At 40.7% G+C, this 20,713-nt stretch overlaps 1 protein-coding gene across 2 annotated transcripts in view; it reads right to left on the bottom strand.

Moving 5' to 3' along the window:
• The window catches only part of AKAP12 (A-kinase anchoring protein 12), a 29,832-nt gene that overhangs the window by 2,960 nt on the left and 6,159 nt on the right, over positions 1–20,713 (bottom strand). The window contains exons 2-4 of one of the 2 annotated variants that reach the window (XM_064413319.1): positions 17,282–17,468; positions 2,847–6,559; positions 193–2,084 (exon numbers count right to left, since the gene is read on the bottom strand). In XM_064413319.1, the coding sequence (XP_064269389.1) occupies positions 195–2,084; positions 2,847–6,559; positions 17,282–17,468 (5,790 nt within the window). In that variant the 3' untranslated portion in view covers positions 193–194. Of the gene's footprint in view, positions 1–192; positions 2,085–2,846; positions 6,560–14,282; positions 14,436–17,281; positions 17,469–20,713 lie in introns of those variants that run through there. The other variant, XM_064413320.1, reaches the window with a different exon arrangement.

The following is a 20,713-nucleotide window of genomic DNA, read 5'->3' as shown; positions in this document are numbered from 1 at the left end:
TACATTTACTACCTCCCAGAAATGCCACACCAAAATACAGGCCAAGTCCAAAGCCACTGAGGTGAAGGCAACCCTTCAGCAAAATAATTAAAAACAAAACAAACAACCACATCACAGTAGAGAGAACAGGTTACAGACCCTCACAACTATCTTAAAAAAAGAAATAAATTACTGGCTAAAAATGCTACTTACATTCAAGGCGTCAGAGCCACCGAGTTCTGACTTTGTCTATCACAAGATGTTCCTTCTTGACAACTGTCATCCTCCCACATTTGTGTTTTCCCATCTTCCACTGGTGGATGATATGGTTGTTCTTCATTTTCTCTGCATATTTGCTGTCTTGTATGCTGGTCTGAGATTTCCATAATGTACCCAACCTCTTTTTCCCTTAATTTTGGTGTGTGTATGTCTACGGTGTCTTTGGTTGAATCTTCTGAAGTACTTTGTTCTAGGGTTGATTTCTGAAGTCTCACACTTCCCCTTGAAATTTCTTCAGGGCTTGTCACGGCTGTTAAAGAATTCTGACTTTGCCCATCTTTCAGCATATCAGAAATCAAAGGTGTGTCCTTTGTTTTTTCCACAGGTGCTTGAATTTCTGCAGACTCAGTTAAGGTAGTAGTTTTCACTATTCCTGATTGCTTGAGCTCTTGTTCTTTACTCTGAATCTCTTCCTTTTTTACTGGAAGCTGTTGATCTACCTGTGTACTTCCCAGAAGTTCAGGTACAATTATATCTGATGGGCTTTTCCCTACAGACTTAATGCTCTCCTCTGACTCAAGGGCAGCTGACTCTTCTGTTTCTGCAAGTTTATGAACAGCTGACTGGATAGCATTCAATACAATTTCTGTGCTCTGGGACTCTATGACCACAGAGTGAATAACATGCTCCTGCAATTCTGGGTGGCTGGGAGACAGACTGTGACTGGAAGGGAAACCATTGTGTTCAGCTTGCCCTGTGCTCTGGGGCTGCTCTTGCTCCTCTGATACTCCATTCATGGAAGCACAAGTTACTCTAGGCTGGGGTGCCTCCACACTACCAAGCTCTGCAGTGCCACAGCCTGAACAGTCAGTATTAGAAACTGGGACCTCTTCAGAAGCCATTTGCTCTGGTGTTGTTGCCAAGGGCTGTACAGTTTTGGCTGTCACGTCTGCGCGTGTCACAGTTTCTGCCACAACATGCTCTCCACCTGCTGCAGCTGCTGGAGGCACAGGTGCTTTCAGAGCCTGTGGAAAGGCTGAGCCAGAGCCTTCCTCTTGCTGGACAGCAGTTGAACATTCATCATGTCTCACAGCTTCCTGTTTTCCATGTTCAAATACTTCTTTGGCTCCATCCAGCAATTGCTCATTTTTCTTATCTTCTTTCTGAAAACCTTGACAGTTCAAGGTTTCTTCAAGTTCTTGTCCTTTTCCCACAGTCTCTTCTCCAGCCAAACTGCTGGGTGTTTCACATTTCTGAGGACTTTTATCAGTGATAACAGCACTTCCATTTTCAACAATCTCTGGACATGTTGATGCTAAATTAGATGCCCCATCTGCTTTAATCTGCACGGGAGCCTCAGCAACAATGGAAGTGCTCTCCAACCGTGTTTCAGATTTGACCACAGCACCTTCCACTTCTCCACCTTTGGCTTCATCACTCTTGGAGAGGGTTTCAGTTGTTTTGTCTCCGCATTGTGGCTCTATGACGGGCACAGAATCTTTTGCTGCAATATCCCTGTCAGACCCATTGCTCATGCTCTGCTCAGCATCTGCAGCTGCTTCTGAGCCAACTGTTTTTGAAGGAAGGGCAGAGGTTTTTCCCTTGCTCTCCAGTAGAACCTCAGGAACAGTGACTTCTGTGCTTTTTACTCCATTGTGCACAGCATCATCTTCCTCTCCCAGGGCAGGTGTCCTGCTAGGAACTCCTTTAGTACAAACTTGCTCTTCTGAGTCAGGAATTCCATCTTGTTTCTCAGTTTTAACAGGGACTACAGTGACAACTGCTTCTGTGCACTCTGGTCCCACAGTGAGTGTTCTGCCCTCTCCTTCATGCTTTTCAGCTGTAAGCCTCAAGGATGAGGTTTCATCCTCTGTCTTGTCCTGAACCTGTGGAGAATTGCAACAGATCTGTGAAAAAGTACAAGCAGAGAGTGACCAGCAATGTTCTACGTTAAAAAACGCAACACCCAAAAGGACAAGTGTTATGGGGAGAGCACAAGGTGATGACATGGGGATTAGCAGCTCACCAAGATCCCAACTTGTGTTGTTTCTGAGGACATGTAGCTCATTAAACAAAGGGCAGCCTTAAAATTAATTAAAGGAAGGGACAGCTGGCAGCACTTGAAACAAAGACAAAGACAGGAGGTAGGGAAAAAGGTAGAAAGGTGCCAGCCACAGCAACTACAGCATTTAAAGCTGGAGGTAGTGGTGTTGTTTTCGTGTCCTCCCTTTGCAGAGGTACCCCAGCTTCACCTGTATTTCTGCCTACAACTGAAAATACCATCCAACATACATGGTGTCACATGGATCACATATATCTCAGGTGTTCATATAGCATCATCAGTCACTTTGTGCAGTGCAGGAGCCATAATGGCAATCATTTCAATACCTCTGCATTTATGCACACCATCTCCCACTCCATTTCTGCAGGCATTACATCCACCTCACCCTGCACACAAGCTGCAATGCATGCTGCTTCCAGACATCTGTGTATCTCTCACCGGAAATAAACTTCAGCTGTCTCAGGCTACACAAGGAAGGTCCTTGACAGTAATATACCTACAACCTGGTCCAAAATGAGGTATAGTAGTTAACACTTGCTAACTTTTACTTTGACAAATTAACCTTTGTGTTATATGCAATACTTACTGCAGGCTTTCCTTCTGGAGCACATTCATCTCTCGTATCATCCTCTGTAACAGGCAGTTTCTCTTGTTCTGAAGGCTCCTGGATTGCAAACAGCTCTTCCTTGGGAGTAGTAGCTTTGACACTGTGAAACTCTTTGTCGTGTGATAAAGTTTCCTCTGTTGTCCTCTGCACTTCATTTACTTCTTTATGGTCTTCCACACATCCTTGACATCCATCTGTGCTTTCTTCCATCACAGAAGGTACTTCACTTTTCTCTGAACCTTCAGGTAATACGCTCTCTTCAACTCTCTTTTGGCCCTGAATGCTCCCTGCACTTTGCTGGGGGCCATCCTCTTTGTGTTCTTTTTCCAAGGACTGCTCAAGCAGAATGGTTTCCTGGCTGGCAACGTTCCCATCTTTAGCACCACCTTTCACTTCTGACTCAAGTCCCTGTACTGCTGTAATTATAGTTTCTGTCACAGCTCGTTCACTAACCAGCTGTGTTACATCTGACTTTACTCTTTCAGCAACTTCATGAAGAACTTTTTGCGTCTGTTTGTCCAATTCTTTCAAATTTTGTTCAGTGGCCTCTACTTCTTGAACTGGTGTAGCTTCCTCTGTAGTATCTGGGGTTTCTAACTGTGAAACAGCAGAAACCATCTCAGTTGTCTCCTCAGCAAGGGACACTTCCATGGTCTCTTCAGCACAGGAAGGTTCTGCTGTCTCCAGAGCAGTCACAGCTTCAGAGGTTAGCTCCAGCTCACTTGCTGTGGTGTCATCACTTGCATCTTTTCTAGTCTCTGGCACTGTCTCAGCAGCTACCACTGCATCCTCCACAGTAACACATGGTTCAGCTGTTTTCTGAGTTTCTTTCTCTTCCTCTTCTCTCACCTGCTCAATGCACTCTGTCAGAGCAGCAGATATCCATGATGGTGACCTTTCCTCAATGCTGCTCACTGCCCTTTCTTCTTCCACAATGGTAACAGCAACTGCATGTACTAGCCCTTCTGATCCTTGCCCCATCCTTAGAGTCTCCTCTAACTTTTCTGCTCTCTCTTCCTCTGAGGTTTGTTCTCTCATTGCTTCAGCATCTTTTGCTCGTTGAGCTTCCATTTTCTCCTGTTCTGCTGCTTCATATTCAGATAAAGGAACAACAGCTGGAACATCAGAATCTTCCTCAGCTGTTTCTGCCATGTCTTCTCTTGCTTGTTTAAGATGAGCTGGTTCTGGCTTTCCATCTGACTTTTTCTTCCTGCGCCCAGGCATCAGTTTTCTAAATGGAACCCATGATTCATCTTTTCCAGGCTCACCATCAGATGTTGAATGCTCCAGGCTAGATCCCACCACAGAGTCTTCACTTCTCTCCTCCATTCTGGTTTTGGATCTCCTTCTTGGAGTAACTAACCTTTTAAAAGATTCCCATGTTGAAATACCTTCACTTTCAGATGGACTTCCAGCTTGTTCTGGGGAAGAATTCCCTTGTCCTTGATCACTCTCCTGAGAGCTAGTAAGAACTGCATCTGTTGCTGTTTCTTTGCTCTGTCCAGATTCTTCTACTTTTTGGCTTTCTTCATCAGATGATGATGACTTCCTGGCTCTTTTCTTTGAAGAACCTACACATATGAAAGTTTCCCAGGAGACAGAGGTGTCAACTTTTCTTTTGGGCTCTTCTGCAATTTTCTCTGGTTTCTGGTCAATCCCATTTTCTTGTATTTCTCCCTGATTCTCATCAACAACATTTTCAGTCGCAGATACTGCAACAGTCTTTGTCTTATCAATTTCTTCTTCTTTATCACTTTCAGAAGGCCTTCTGACACGTTTCTTGGGAGTCACCATCTTTTTAAATGATGCCCAAGGTGTAACAGTTTCTCTTTTTCGCTCCACATCTGGAATTGTGGCATCTTCACTTTCAGTGCCCTGCATTCCATCTTCAGATTTTTCCAAAGAGGGAATTTCATTCATCTCCTCAGGAGAAGAAGCAGAACTCTCCCCCTTTTGTTCCTCTGGGCTATCTGGGGAATCTGATAAGTGCTGAATTGGTTCACCCTGTTCCCCTAACTTAGATTCTTCTCTTTTACCTTTCTGCTTCTTTCCAGACAGTTTTTTCAATCCAGTACCTGTAAAGAGTTTCTTTAAAGGGCTACCTTGTAGTTTAGTCTTCTCTTGAGAAGACAGGAGTTCTGCTTCATTTGTGATACCTTCTGGAGGTCTCTTTCCAGCTGCCTCTTCAGAAGTTACTTCCATGGTTGTTTCATCTGGTTTGACAGAATCAGTTGTATCTGTGCCAGGTTTTCCCTGTAGTCCTTCAGCAGCAGGTTTGACTGACTGTTGATTATCCTCTGTGTCAACTGATTGTTCAGAAGTAGAAAAGGACTTCGATTCAGGAGCACTCAGAGATGATTTTGTTTCATGTTCTTTGCTTTCTTTCTTCTCTGTGGTTCTGTCCAGAGTTTCTCCCTGTGCAACATCATCTGCTGTGGGTGACATCTTTAATTCTGCTTCCTCTGTTTTTTCATCTAATGTCTCCTTCCCAAGTAGAGCATGTTTACTTCCTTCTCTTCCTTCAGATTTTCTAAGCTGATCACTAGAAATTTCCATTGCCACAGATCCTGTTTCACATGTCTCTTCAGAGGCTATTTCAGTTCTGTCATCTCTTTCATGATTTTCCATTGACTCCAGTTTTTCTCCCACAGGTAGGCCTTCTGAGGATGTTGTCAATTCTCCGTTCACACTGTCAGTGACAAGAGGTACCACTGACTTTGTTTTTAGTAGTTTCTCTGTCACCTCACCTTCTTTCTCCCCTTCTTCAGTTTTTTCTTCCTCTTCACCAAGATTTTCGGGGACTTCCACCACTTTCCTTTCTTGATCATCTTTTTTTCCCTCTGCACTTTCTTTTACAGCTGCTGCTGCCTGGTCCTCTTTTTGTCCCTGCTCATCGTGCTTGTCTGCCTCTTTCTTTTCACTTCCTTCTACCCCTGTGGCTGCCTTTTCAGACTCCTGCATTTCACCTTCAGTTTGCTCCTTTTCGTGTGCTTCAACAGTTACTGCTGTCACACTTCTCTCTTCATCTTGCTTCTCAGACTCGGGTTTCTCCTCCTTTTCACTGATTTCAGTTGTTAATGTTGTCTCCTCTTTTTCTTTCTCCTCTTCCTTCACAGGAGACTGTTGTTCATCTTCTTTAGGCTTCCTAAAACTTTTCTTTTTTCTAAATCCAGTCCATCCTTGAGTAAAAAGTTTTCTTAATGGTGATGCAGTTTCGGTGGCTAAGGCAACTGGCTGAGAACAAATCTCAGTTGCTTCTGGTATTTTAGGAGATTCATCATCTGTTTTTTCGTTTTTCAATGTATCTTTGGTATTGTCTTCTGCAGAGGGTACATCCTCAGGCACTGCTGTTTCTTCTGAGGCAACTTCTTTTTGATCATCAGCTCCTTCAGGGACCTGTGTTTCCTTTTTCACAGTAAGCAGCTGAACTGGTTCTGATTTTCCTGTCTTTTCCTTCTTCACTGTGAATCTGAACCCAACAAATTTAAAAACCTTTTTAAAACCCAGATCATAAGACTGTGGCTCTGCCACCTGGTCTTCTGCAACTTCTTCCAAAGCTGGCAACTGCTTAATTGAATGAGCATCCTCCTTCTCGGCATCTACACCATCCTTGGTGCCCGAGTCAGATGGATTTGTCTCCATAGTTTCACTGTCTTCCTTCACAGTTACACTGGAATGTTCTGTTTGTCCAACTGTTTAAACAACAACAAAACTCCAGTTAATTTCCTTCTAAATTTAATGTTATATTACACCTATATATATTTTTTCATTATTACCCATTTTCATAAGAATACATGTTTTATTATTATCTGTGCACCTTTTCTATATGCTACTAGTACATTTTTAAGAATTAGTTTCTGTTCTATCACTATTATAACTATTTTCCTTCTTCATATCATTGTACAATTCTTTCCACAGTTTATTTGCAACTGCAACTTTCAAGCTTATAACTGATTTTGCAGTTCTTTTTGTGTGTTTTGTGGGTTTTTTTAAGGCAAACTTAAGTAAAAAAAATATATACTGCAGACTATACAGAATAATATAAGCAATTACTCCTGAAGCAAAGCTCAATAAGTATTTCCATGCAGACAGACACATCTGAGGAAACCCAACGAACAAAAAAAACTCTGCAAACAAACAAAACTCAAAAAAAGCCTGTTGACCTAAAATATGACAAAAATGAAAGCTTATTTTACAGCTCTGTCCCAAAAGAATAGTAAGATGTGAAACCGCCCATGGGAAATCACCTGTTTTTCTGAAAACTCGTAAACCCTACAAAACAATACCCCTACAGAAGTTAGGTAACAATATATTGTTTTGAAGATCACGAACCTTTGGCATTCTCCCATAGAATATATGTACGTATTCAATATATACATAGCATCACCATCTCCAGCAATTCCTTGTTGCTTAAAATGAATAAGGTTGTTACTATGCAAGAAGGTAAAATCCCCCACTGGTCACATGCCTGTTTGCATTATTTTTTCTTTGAGGACATTTTGCGTTTTTCGTTCAGGTCACTGGCAGCCCCCCTCTCAGTCTTGCCAGGATAATTTAAGTATTATTGCTCCTCTGGCCAACTCAAGTTCTGAGACTGTCATTGTAAATTACATCTATGGCATATTCAAGACACCAAAAAATTCCTGGGCTTGGATGCTGTCAGGATTTCAGTTTAGTATTGTTCTGGACCCTAGACTTTGTGCAACAGGCAAAAGCGCAAGGCCACAAAGAAACATACTCTTCTCTCTGACCAAACCTGCTAGAGTGCCAAGATGAAAAAATAAAATTCTTTTAATATATTCAATGTTGAACATCAATACCCTAGAAGAAGACATGGTCTGTTTCTTTTAAGCTGTACATGTGCTACTTCAATGTCCAGAGGCAGGAGGAGACAGCTTTACAAAGCATGTGATCATCAACTTCCCTGAAGTGATTTGGTTTTTATTTGAACCACCTTGAAGCTGTCTCTGACTCTGCAGCTGGCCCTGCTTTGCTGGAACACCTGATCTCCAGAAGTCCCTCCAGACTCTTGCCTGGTTCTCCCTTTATTAAGGGCTGCTTCTTCAGAAGCACACAGACAATGCAGTCCAGGTAAGGCTGCAACTAACTACACAATAAGCAAAACAAAATCTACAAGGATACTGGCTTCTAACTGCTATGTGGAGGGCAAATTATAATTATGTTTCACTATCAGCAGCCTACTGGTTGTTGGTTCCAAGTCAACATAAGCAAAGCTTTTTGTTTTTCCTTTATCTAACAGCTTAATATTATTTACCTCAATTGTTAATTCCTAATTCAATTAAAAGCCTGACCTCTGCTAACATGCTAACTCCCCGAACATTTCAGACCAGAGATCTTTGAACTGAGCCATTTGTGAGGGCGAAGGTTGAGACAAAAGAGACATTCTGAAGAAGTTGCCAGAATTTTTAGTATATTGTTAATATACCTCTTGCAAACATCAATACAATCCACAAGCAAAATAACTCTTATCAGTCAAACACTACATTTTGTTTATTTAGTTTTATGTTGAGATTATACAATGATAAAGTCAAGGAACCACCCTTGTATCTATGTTCATTTATTTCTAGGTCTGAAAATGAAGTCCTTGTCACTTCCATAAAATAATGTAATTTAACGGAAAGCTGTCAAAGGCCTAACGGGAATTCACAAAGTTAGAGGCACTTCTTCAGAGACTATCTTCCAAACATCACATATTTTATAATTATTTAGTAACAGTTACTTTAATATATTCTTAAGCTTATTTACACTAAAAATTATTCTTTTGGCTTAACCAGCTATGAAGCTAAATGCTGATCACTTAACATTGAATAAAAATTTCCTCATGAGCCAGGCCTTTCAGCATCTCTGCTGGAAACAAGGTCTACAGAGTCTGTTTGTCCTAGCCCTGTATTAGTGCCAAATGCTTACTCTTCGACACATTCAAATCTCCATGTGACAGGAGTTAGATAAAGGTAGACTGAAACACAGGGCTGAGAGCAAGTGGGGAATTCTGGGTCTAAGTGGGAAGGACCAGAAGTACAGGAAGGCAGAAGGGAGTGGAGAACTCAGAAGGCACTTGGGACTGCTAAGCAGCCAGAGACATGGATTTCTATGGGCTCACCTTTCCTTTTGCAAACATTCCCCAGGAATGCATGCCCTTCAAACACTGAAAATCCTGAAGTTTCAAAAAAAATCATCAAAAAGTGACACGTCTTTTTTTTATTTGTTCCTAAACTTTTCCTAATTCCCTTAAGAAAACATCCCTTGGGAAGTTTCCTTCCAAATTTCCTTCCAAACCTTCCTTTTCTCAAACCAGAACAGGTGTTTAGTGTAATTTCAGTGTTTAAGATGAGTTCCAGGTATTACAGATAAATGGGATTACTGTAAGAGTGGAATGATAAAGAATATGAATAAATGAGGTATTCCATTTCCAAAGAGAGATAAGATATAAAACCAGTATATAAAGGTGTCTCTTCATATATAAGATAAGCATTCAAAGGATTTTTGCTTATTCTGTTTATAAAATGAGGTGTTTATAACACCCTAAGATAACGACCATATTTCTGTAAAATGTTTTGCAGGTGAAAAGAGCTGTGACTATTACAAAAACTGCAGGTATGGGTATGCGTTAAGATAGCAAAAGCAATCGCAAAAATAGAGAACACCGAGTTTAGAGGCAGTGGTAAGCTTTCAAAAGTGTTAAATCAAGCTGACAGTAATTAGTGTGAGTCCATCCAGCAGACACGCTACCTTGCAACACTTCACTAAACACAGTGCCAAAGGAAAAACTAACAGAAATATTGACAGTTGAATTCTATAGTGATGCTTTTATTAATGATACTTCAGTGCCCAAACACTGTGAGGGCAATTCTGAATGCAGGAAGGTTTGGAAGTTACTTACACAAGGCACTGCTGGTCAGAGTTCTGTAGCATGTCACTACCATAGGTATTCTGGCAAGACAACCATCACTTTCTGAATTTTAATTCAGTGGTTTTGAAAGCACCTTGAAGAAACACCAGACAGGCTCATCCAAACAGCCACCAGAAAACCAAACAAATAAAGTAAAATACTGATATGATGAATAACATTTCCTTAGGTCTCTCCTGGGCAGGGCTGTACTTCACTAGCTATGTGCTAGCCAAGGAATAGAATACAACAAAAATATAACTAGAGGAGGTGATAAAGATCAGGGGTGATATCATAAAATTGATACACTTAGCTGTTTAAAATCCACTGCGGCTAAGGACCAACACTGAAATTCTATTTTAACTGCTTACATACCAGTTAATCTTTCAAATATTTTTAATTGAATCAAGGTGCTGCTTGTGCTTTATCAACTGCAACTTTTATTCTGAAAGAAACTTTCAAAACTGACAGTCCTGAGGACTCAAAGGTGCTTGATTTCACAATTTCATAAGTATTTAGCCCACTGTAAGAATTTATTTCTATTTTATCAGAAGCATACTGATCAGTTGTTGGAGAATTATTATTTTCAGAATGACTGAACTCCTGTCTCATCCCATTAAAAATAAAATGAGTAATTAAACTCTTCCTTTTGTAGACTGACGGACACAGCTGGCAGTGCAACTTAACTGCTCCCAGCTCTCATCTCTCTCCAGAAGTGAAAATGTGTTTCTCCCCTGGTAGCTGCCAAAGAGTTAAAAAAACCACTCTGACTGCAAGAGTTAAATCCACAGCACTTCATGGGGCTTGAAGTCAACCATGTCAACATCTGGAGTTGGTTGACTTTTTCCCCTAAGGATTTGCAGTACGGCGCTGGATTTTTTCCATGAATTCCCTACATTCTCAATCTCTCAGATGCATGTGACACACACCCAGCGCCCACCTCGCAAACTCCTCTGGCCACTGCAAAGCTCCAGAGGACTTAGTACTATTTTCATTTATTCAGTGTTTAGAGCCAAATCGTGCTGTTGGTCACATACACAACTCTCTCACAAGGTCTGCATGAGCAAAAGCAAATGCTACAGCCCTGAGGTGTATTTTACAATCATTTGTTGTGTCTAGATTTGCTACAAATACAACTTGTAAAAGGAAAAAAAAAAGCCACAAACAAACCACCAGCTACTGCTCTAAAAACTCATATGACACAAAAAGAAGGCTGTTAAAAAAAAAACTGAACCAAGCTTGTATTTGTCAAACACAGCTTTCTCTTAACTGCACAATTCTTCTAATTATCATTAGAAACATTAATGACAATATAAAGAAAGGATAAAAATTTATACAAATGAGTAATTAAAAACCAAGACACAGCTTGAAATTACAGTATCTATGAAAAACTTACACGGAACAGATTTATTTAGAATAAAGTAGCTATGTGGAATTATTTGTGAAATTGAGCACTTTAGTATTAAAAAAAAAAAAAAGAAGAAAACCAATCTGTGCTTCTAAGTTTCCACTGCAGACCGTACAAACTGGGCATTATACCACAAATTCTGATTATTTTAATCACAAGTTTCAGAAGGTTGGATTTAAGTATCTCAAACACACTACTCACGTCACAGTAAGAAAATAACACAGAAATATGATTATGTATTATCCTTCTAACAATTCAATTTTTTTAAACTACACCTGTGACATTGCTACTTCTTAACAACATATTTTTCAAAAATTCTTCCTTCCTTTGTCTGCCACAGGCCATATTTAACTTCACTTCAATGTACAAACAATTCTTCCATAGAAAGCACATACTACATCCTTCTCCCTTCTATTCATTCAATTTTCCAGGGACTGACTTGCTGTGTTCATTGCAGGGAACAAGTTCTTTCAGATTAATTAAATAATGAGGGAGGAATTACAGAGATTTTTGCATGCTAAATCTCACCATGTATCCATGCAATTCATGAGCTTTTCAACCACACTGTTATTTCAAAGCTTTTGAAACAAGTACTATTTAGTCTTTAGTTCTCTGATACTTCGGTGGCAACTGAAGAGTTAGGTTTTAAAATCTCACATACTTTTGTGCTCATTTTTAAAATCAGAAAAAAAGGAACAAGCTGCAAATTATCTATTATTTTTCATGGATTAGAGCTCATTTAGAAAGCAAAAGCAGCATCCCCAGAAAATGACATCATAGAAAAGCAACCAAAAAAACAAACAAACAAAAACCCCAAACACACAATCATTTAGACTGTGATGCTGTAGCATTCTAAAATTCCCCAAAAATCTTTATTTTTAGAAGATTTTCATTTAGATGTACTTCTCTGCTCCAACCCAGAGCTTCTCAAATTCCAATTCTGAGCCCAGCTTCTCAAATTCCAGCAGGAAAAGTTATGTATTTCATTTATTCAAGATTAAGATATTTCTTTTTTCATTTCAGTGTTTCAAGAAACAGCCCTAAAAATCAGAAAACAGTGTAGTTCTTTAAAAACAAACAGAAGCCTTTTAAAGCCAGAAGGGTCACTAGCTATGCCATGGATATAGTTGCTGTAGTTAAAAATTCTTCATTAAATACACTCACAATAATAAACTGCTCTCAGATCAGCACAGCTGTTCTGTTTGGGAACCAAACCAGCATGCTACAAATATTTATGAAATTTCATGGTTAGACATGCTGTCCACATCGCACATTCAGTGACTTGGTTCTGCTTCTTAAAATAAAATTTATTCACCGGGGGTAAGACAGACACAACTCTAGGACTTGGGTCTTTAAGGGGAAAAAATTCATGGCTCCATTAGCAACAAGGATGGGATAAGCAATACAGGCCACTAATCGCTGAGACATTTTTTGAGAGCCCCTAATGATTAATGAACAATGAAAAGCAGATTGAAATTTTTTCTTTATCAAAACGACCACATAAAGACTAATGTAAACATCACAAACTCACCACAAAGGAGATGAAGCTGCATCTGCACTAATTAGACACATGACAGCTTAATACACTCCTGCATACCAATAAGCAGAAGTTCTCTGTCCCTTCCAAGAAATGGTAACACATACCACAAGCTAAATGCAGTTCTTGGGAAATGTACTATAGAAGCAGCTGTGCTGCAGTGAAAAGCTAAGGTTCTTCCACAGGAATTATTAAATAAGGAAACCTCAAACAACCACAACTGCGCAAACCTATAAAGACATTGCTTTTGAAAAACAGTTTAACCTTTAATTGCTAACAATAAAAGGAAATAAAAAAAATAGAGAACCCTTGAGGAAAAAGACTCAGCATGTGATAAGCTCATTAAGCATCAAGTTTAATGAAAACCCTATTGTAAACAGCAGTAGGATATCTCCTCCACTACTCACTGATTCAAATCACGTACAGTCCTCCCCAGGGCCCGCTCCAAATGGAGCCGCACTTCTACAGGCTTTGTTGTCGATATGTATTGTAAAGTTAGAGTATTTTGCATGAATAAGCTCCCCCTATTTGCTGAATTCATTCACTGGCTCTAGCCAACAATATACAAGAGCGTAATCATTAATACAATGAAATAAAGATTTCCTAGATAGCTAGAGCCATATATCATCAATCTGAGAGAAATTCCGATGCAAATTAGCTATCTTTAGGGGAAAAAAAAAAAATCACAAAAAACCCGGGATTTGTTTATTTAAATTTCATAATAGCACTTTGTCTCTCAGAGAAAAACGTAGGTTTGTCTTTGACATAAATTTTTTGAAAAAACATGATTTTTTTCTTTTAATTCTTTGCTCATCCAGAACTTATCTTTTCAGAAACCCCAATTAGTTTACGGTATTAGCTCTCATCTTCAGAGCCTCGTGTGCTAATTCCTGAAGTAAGATGTGCGGAGTTCAGCACACACAGCATCGAGTTTTTGGTACTGCAGGCTAGGATCCCGCTGCCCCCCATACACACACACCCCCCTGCCACGGTGCTAATCGCCTGTGGATTCTGCTTTGTTAAGGTAAAACAGCAATAAAGCAACAGCTTCATTTCTCTCATGCAAATATTTTTATAACATATAAACGATGCTAACTTCCATATTGCCTCCAACTTCACCAAGTTTAGCTCTTAAGGTATTTTACTGCCTTTTTGCCTGACTGATGTAAAACAGCACCATCAGCGCGGTCACTACCTTTTCTTTCTATTCCTCAATTTCAGACACCAGGTCATAGCCCCGTCCCGCAGAAAAACACCCACTTAGCACCTCCACATGCACCAAGCCTCGTATCACAGGTACCACCACATCGTACGATATTACACTTCCTGAAGTTTCAGCCACCTTCGCTTGGAAGCGGTTCTCATTGAGATAAAAATACTTCAGGCAGACCTTTTAACTCCTAACGCCCTGCCAGGAAACCCAGCGTCGGTAAGCCGGGGCTCGGCGCTCCGCGGCTCCGGGGCTCGGCGCACGGCCGCAGCCCCGCGATGCTGCCGCTGCTGCCGCTGCCCGCCCAGCCCAGCGAGCGAACCGCGTGTGCCGGCAGCGCCACACCGCCTTACCCGCCATCGTCACTGTCCCCAGCATGGCTGAAGCCACTCCGGCACCACGAACTCCCTCTCCCGCTCCGAGGTTCCTCCCAGGGGCGCAGGGCAGCCCCAGCCGAGGGCGGCGAGAGGAAGGCGGCCGTGCGGCAGCGGCGCTTCCAGCCCCCGGCACGCGGCTGGCTGGACGGACGGACGGATGGACGGACAGCCGACAGAGAGCCTGCCTGATGGAAGTCTGCCTGTCGGAGGGCTGGGCTCGCCCCCGAGCCCCACGGCCGCTCCCCCCGTCCCGGACAGCCCCGGGCCCCGCCCGGGACCGCCCCCCGCCCGCCCGGCTCTTCCCACCGCCGGCCGGCACAAGCGCGGGGCCTCCCAGGGTCCGCCTCGGAACTCCGAGCCTTCATCTCCCTCTGCCCCGAAGGGAAGAGGCGCCGGCTGCCGCTTTCGAACCAGCCGCCCGCTTCAGTTCCCGCTGCTGTAATGCGAACTTCCCGATGCAGCTTCCCACAAGGCATCCACACCCGACCTCAAGAGATGCTGCTTAAAAGCCCCCCGGATTTTGTCCCTCATAAACAAAAACATACAAAAACCACTTCTGTTTTTCCACACTGAAATATTTGCTCCTTTGCCTGTTACTGTGGGGTTGGTTTGGGTTTGTTTTGTTTTCATTTGTCTGGAGGGTTTTTTTAATTGGAATTCTCTACAACCTAATTACTTATAAATTGCCTCAAATTCTGCTGTCAAGAGTTTCATAAACATGTTACTCCAGACACTTGTAGTATAATAATGTTATGTTCCTACTGACTGTAAAAAGGGATGCAATATAATAAAATAAAATCAGTATCTAACACAGGCGTCCTCCGATAATAGCAACAGTATTTCTGTTTCGATTACAACTGATTATGTTGAATATCCAAAGCTCTGATACTTTGAGCCTTCATCTCTCTGACTGTCAGAGCCAACTTCCCAGCCAATTTACCAGAATATCTGGTTAATTTCATAGTGGCAATTTAATGAGTCTAGGTCATCTCTCAAGTGGTCTCCTGACGGCAAGATTCAAATGACGATGATAGAACCAACTAAACAAAAAACCTTTAACCATAAACACTTCTTTACTGTAGGCAAACACTTGTGTTGTTTCAGTGCTTGGTGCCACAAGGCTTTACATCTGAGTTGAGACTTGCAAGCAAGGTGAAATAAACAATGAGTGCAGAACATGAAGTGTAGCACTAAAATGGGAAATTCTTCTGTGTGGAAAGATTTGTCTGCATGAAGCAACTAAGAGATACCTCTTCTGCACCTTTATTCATCTGCCTAAGGACAGGTGAGGTGGAGACCAGACTCTCTAAGGTCCAGAGGAATGGACAAAAACAAACATTTGAACATAACCTTTATTTGAAGAACTCTTTTCAGTGCTCAACTGGGCAAGTTTCACTTGTCACTACAGATTGTGTCATTTTCATCTATCATTACCAGCAAATACATGCTGCATCATCCTCATAAAAGGATTTTTTACTTCAAGAGCAACCACAGTACTGTTTTCCCTTTCACATAAATAATGCTATCACATAAACTTGGCTTCACTGAATAGGAATCACACAACCACGGAGAGATGATTCTCAAAACAAAGCCAACATTTTTCAGGCAGTATACTCCAATCCAGATTCCTAATGCTGTGTATGTTCATGTGTATCATGCCATGCAACTGGCTACACATAATTACCTGCACTCGGAGGAAGCTTCTCACCTCTTCATTACAAATCCTAGGAATGTGATTTCCATGCAACTGAAACTACAACCCAGGATAATTAAAAAATAATTATAATCTTGGACTATTGACTTGAAACTCATGTCCTTTTAATATCCTTTTCTTTCACTTGATCCAGAAGCTGAGTATCAACATGAAATCTTCTGACACTACTTCCAAACATCAAGTATTTTCTTTTCCTTTACGACTCTGTTTAGCGAGTATCCTTCCCGTCAATCCCTGTCCACTTTAGAGTAAAATTTTAGGGAAGTGGAGTTTTGTGAAAGATAAAACAAGTTGCTTTCCATTTTTATAGTGTCAAAAGTCCCTACTGGTACGATTAAAAAAAAAAAAAGGCACAAAAGCTCAGGATAAAATATGGTAGCCTTCTGTTGGGATAATAGTATTATGGTAATTCATCTAAAGACGTGACAAAGAATTGCTTTTACCAGGATCCAAACCCTAGAGGACACCACGGGTTACACACGTGCCTTAAGGCACTCTGCAGGCTGATGCTGAGACAGTGCCTCCTACCCTGTCCCCATCCCTTCCCAGCTCACCACCACAAGCATTAGATGTCTGCTCTGACTGAAAACCAGCCCTCCCTCTCGCCATCCTGCCAAAAAGTCAGCAGGATTGCTGAAGCAGATCTCTCAATGCACTCCCGTGAACAGGAACAGAGAGAAGCAAGAAGAGGCTGATGAGAGCAGGAAAGGTGGGCTGCCAGATCACACAGGAGAAAGAACAGCACATTCATGACTGTGCAGCAAGGCAGGGGAGACACTCCTAAGACAGAACTGGGATGCCTATGATGAGAAAGGTTTTGTGGTCCTAATGCAAATCCAATTAAAAGCTGTAGGAAAGGAAACTTTAATCAAGGTAAAACCAGATTAGCAGCCTGTCCCTTCCTGTGAGTTCAGAATCATTTATCATTAATACCACTAATGAATTAACATAAAAAGGATTTCTGCCTTATGAAGGAAGGGACAGGCAGCAGGAACTAACATGAGAAGTGGAAACTGAGCTGTTCCTAATAGGAAGATGTCCACCACTGACACCAACACCACAAGCCATTTGTCATATCAACTCTCTCCTACAGAGAAAACACCTCCCACAAAACAGTGCCCAAGAAGCACCTGAGCAACAACAGATCACTTGAGTAATATCTGCTCAGGAGCAGACAGCTAGTCGAGCCCTATTTCTACTTCTCATCCCATTTAGCAGTCAGGCCTCTATGGTATGTCACTGAACACAGGTCTGTACTCACCATTTGCTCCAGCAGACTCTGTTTGCTCTCCGGGTGGTTCTTGGAGGGCTGAAGCCACCTCTGACTGCTGCCCACCCGGTTCCTTAGATGCTGTAACAGCTCCCAGCTGCAGTGGCTCCTGTGGTGAGGCATCATCCTTCAAATTGTCTTCACTAACATCAGGTACTGGTAAACTTGCATTTAAAGCCTGTGTGGTCAAATATTGATTGAAGGATGGTAGTAGGGAAAGATAAAGAGAGGAAAGAAAATGTCAGTATTAGGCTGGATTCCCCCACATCCCCCCAGAATATGGTTCTTTCATTCTCATTTTGAATATATACATACAAGCAATTTGAACTTTATTAAATAAAAATACTTCTGTAAAAAACAAACTCAAAACACATAATCTGGGACTATTTATCTTTCTGCTCTCCTGCACTAAATACGTGGAAGAAGCAGGTCTTACAGACAATGGCCTATAACCTTGTGTAGAAATTGGTTTCTTCCATGAAGGAAAACTTCAGGATAAGGTGAATCTAGCTGATGGGAAGAAATTCTTCATTCAAAGTGTCTGGCACAACTGCTCTGATATATGAATGAATCCTCTCTACAATATAGTCTTTGGTATTGCTCCTCTGCTGATGTTCTTATCATCATCAACAATACAACTACAAAGAAACAACTATTCAGGACAGAAAGCAGAAGACATGGATTTCCCATGAGGAAACACAGTGAAACTGAGATTAAAACTAGAATTTTTGGACCTCTGTTATTAGGCAGAAACAACTCTTACAGGAGGAAAGAGTTTTGCAATTCTTTGGGACTCAGCCCTATATAATTTGAAATATTTTTTCTAGATGTGCTAATATATGCAAAAAGAAGAATTTGTTTTTCAGCTTCCTCATTTGACACGTTTTAATTATTTGCAGAATTTGTATTGGCTTGCCCTATAAGAAGAAATATACTTTCACAAGCATATTTTTATTTCAAAATCATGGAATGTGTTGTGGTCATTATAAGATACTTAATTACTCTTTAATTTATTGATTACCCTTTAATGAACTAGCTCTCCAACTGATTCTATTGCCTTCCAACAGAAAACATTTCAACTAATTAACCATTATTCCTGAAGTGAAGGTTTGAAGTTCCTCTGGTGGAACAGTAAACTTTAATTACGTATCATTGTCTTATGATTTGTCTGTACTCCCAAAATACTGCCACTGAAGCCCTGTTAATTAATCAAAGGTACCACAGATACATTACACCGAAAGATGGGATCCAACAACCACATGCCTGAAGCACCAAACTGGGATCAGGAAGATGCCACATTCCTGACTATTCTCTTCCAGCCCCCCTCTACATAAACCTTCGGATGGGGAAATCTATTTATTTATTTTTACTAGTAATTAGTCTGCTGCAACAGAATTTCAAATCAACAGACAAATCAACAGACAGAGAGCCAGGAAAAGGGCTTTCCTCTTAATCATCAGATTCTTTTCACATGCTGGGTGAGATCTGGGAGAAGCACCGTACCCCACTTCCACAGGCAATGAAGTGTGTGCATTCAGGTTCCCAATTTTCAGTTCAGAAGCCCTTAATTAAGCCAAATTGTTTCCACCCGGCGTTGTTGCACTCCTCAAAGCTGCCTTTCACAGCCACATAATCCACCTCACGAAAAAGGATCCCATTCTGCTCCACTGCCAATACCACAGATGGAATAATTTGGCTTTAGAGTTTTCACATGCTGAGACCAGATATTAAATAGTAGAAATACGGACTGGCTCAACACTCAGATTACATTCCCGCTTCTCACATCATCCTTCCCATAAATCTAAAACACAGGAACTCAGGAGGGATAAAGACACCACACTACTGAACAAAGGCAGGTAAACCCTGGGAAGCTCCTCTGTAGCTGCACACAGCTGAATGGGAGTAACCAATTAAAGACAAGCAAGAAAATCAAGACATAGAAAACAACAACCTAATTCTGAAAGGGCTTTAAGATTCTTCAGTACAAGTTTAGTAGAAGACTGTTACTATTTTTTTAATAATAATACGTTTTAATGATTTATTCCTGAAAGACAACTGCTAGTCCTGCAAACACAAGAACAACCTTGACTTGACTGGCTCTCAGGAAACCTGGCTATCTGAAGAAAAAGCCATGGATGACTGTTTCAAGATGATACTCTCAGAATTGGCACCAATAATTCTTTCAAGTCACAAGAAAGGCAACAGCACTGAATATCTTAGCATTCCTCATGTTATTCAAAGATTTCTTTGCCTCTCTTTCCAAACCTCCCCCGGGCAGTACACCATTTTAAAGCCATGTATAGACACACATGTACAGACACAGTCGACCATTTGCCTGATAAGCACCAGTGGACTCTGCAAAGAACCAGAGTACAAAGGCACTTGGTTCAGTGCAGTACAACTTGTCTCCTTTTCAAATTGAGCACAGACTGTTACGATAAAATATTAACAATGGTAGTACTTGCTATTACCCCAGCTCTGAATTTATTCTATAGTTTTGGTGCATTCAGGAAAAGTGACTTTATATAATCCTAAAGATTTGTGATTTCAGACTACTAAAGTTCAGAAGTCACTGGGTCTAGCAGATAACCCTTTGCATCTGTTAAATCTGCAACAACTTCCAGTATGAAAAACAGAATTAAATATAAAATATCACTAAATATAAGACTATAAACAGTTTTTATAACCAGTCAGTGTAATTATAATCCCTGTTCACTCTGTACATAAGTTCAGTTTTGGAAACAGGATCCATCTGTGACAACTAAGTAAAAAATGTAAATACATGGAAAACCTCAATACTTTCAAATCTGACCAGACCTGCAATATAACCCTACCTTTTTACCCCAGTCTCTTGGGAAAGAGTTTGATGTGATTCTTGGCCATGGGAAGGCAAACTTAAGATTTTCAAACCAAGTCTTCTGCTTTAAATAATTGAATAATCAAAACTAATAAAATAATAGTATTTTTTTCCAAATTAAAACATGTGCAAAGGAGAATAAACCTTTGGGGAGTTTGTAAACTGAAAGGAGACATAACAGCATCATTAGTTTAAATAAAGAAAAAAAAAAGTGTTTTAAAAAAAGTTGCTCAGGCTCTTTATGAGGGTCAATGCAGTCTGTCCCACTGCATTAGTCCTCAAAAGAAACTAATTTCAGTTTTCCTTCACATTAACTGCTTCATTTCTCTGAAGGGATCTAAACTGCAGTTTAGTCCAATTATATCTAATTTGGTGAGCAGTGCTCTTAATTCCATTGAGAATAGCTGTAAAGCTTAGACAAATACAACATCAGACCTTAGAGAGATGGACAAAAACAAAATTTAAAAAGACAAATTAACGGTATTAGGAATCACTCTGTTCATCTTTATGCATTTATCTACAAGTAATGAGACATTACATTTGGCAGGTTTACCAACATTTATCAG

Source organism: Passer domesticus, chromosome 3, assembly GCF_036417665.1.
Source record: "Passer domesticus isolate bPasDom1 chromosome 3, bPasDom1.hap1, whole genome shotgun sequence".
NCBI classification, from domain to species: Eukaryota; Metazoa; Chordata; class Aves; order Passeriformes; family Passeridae; genus Passer; species Passer domesticus.
This window is presented reverse-complemented; position numbering and strand designations above follow the sequence as displayed.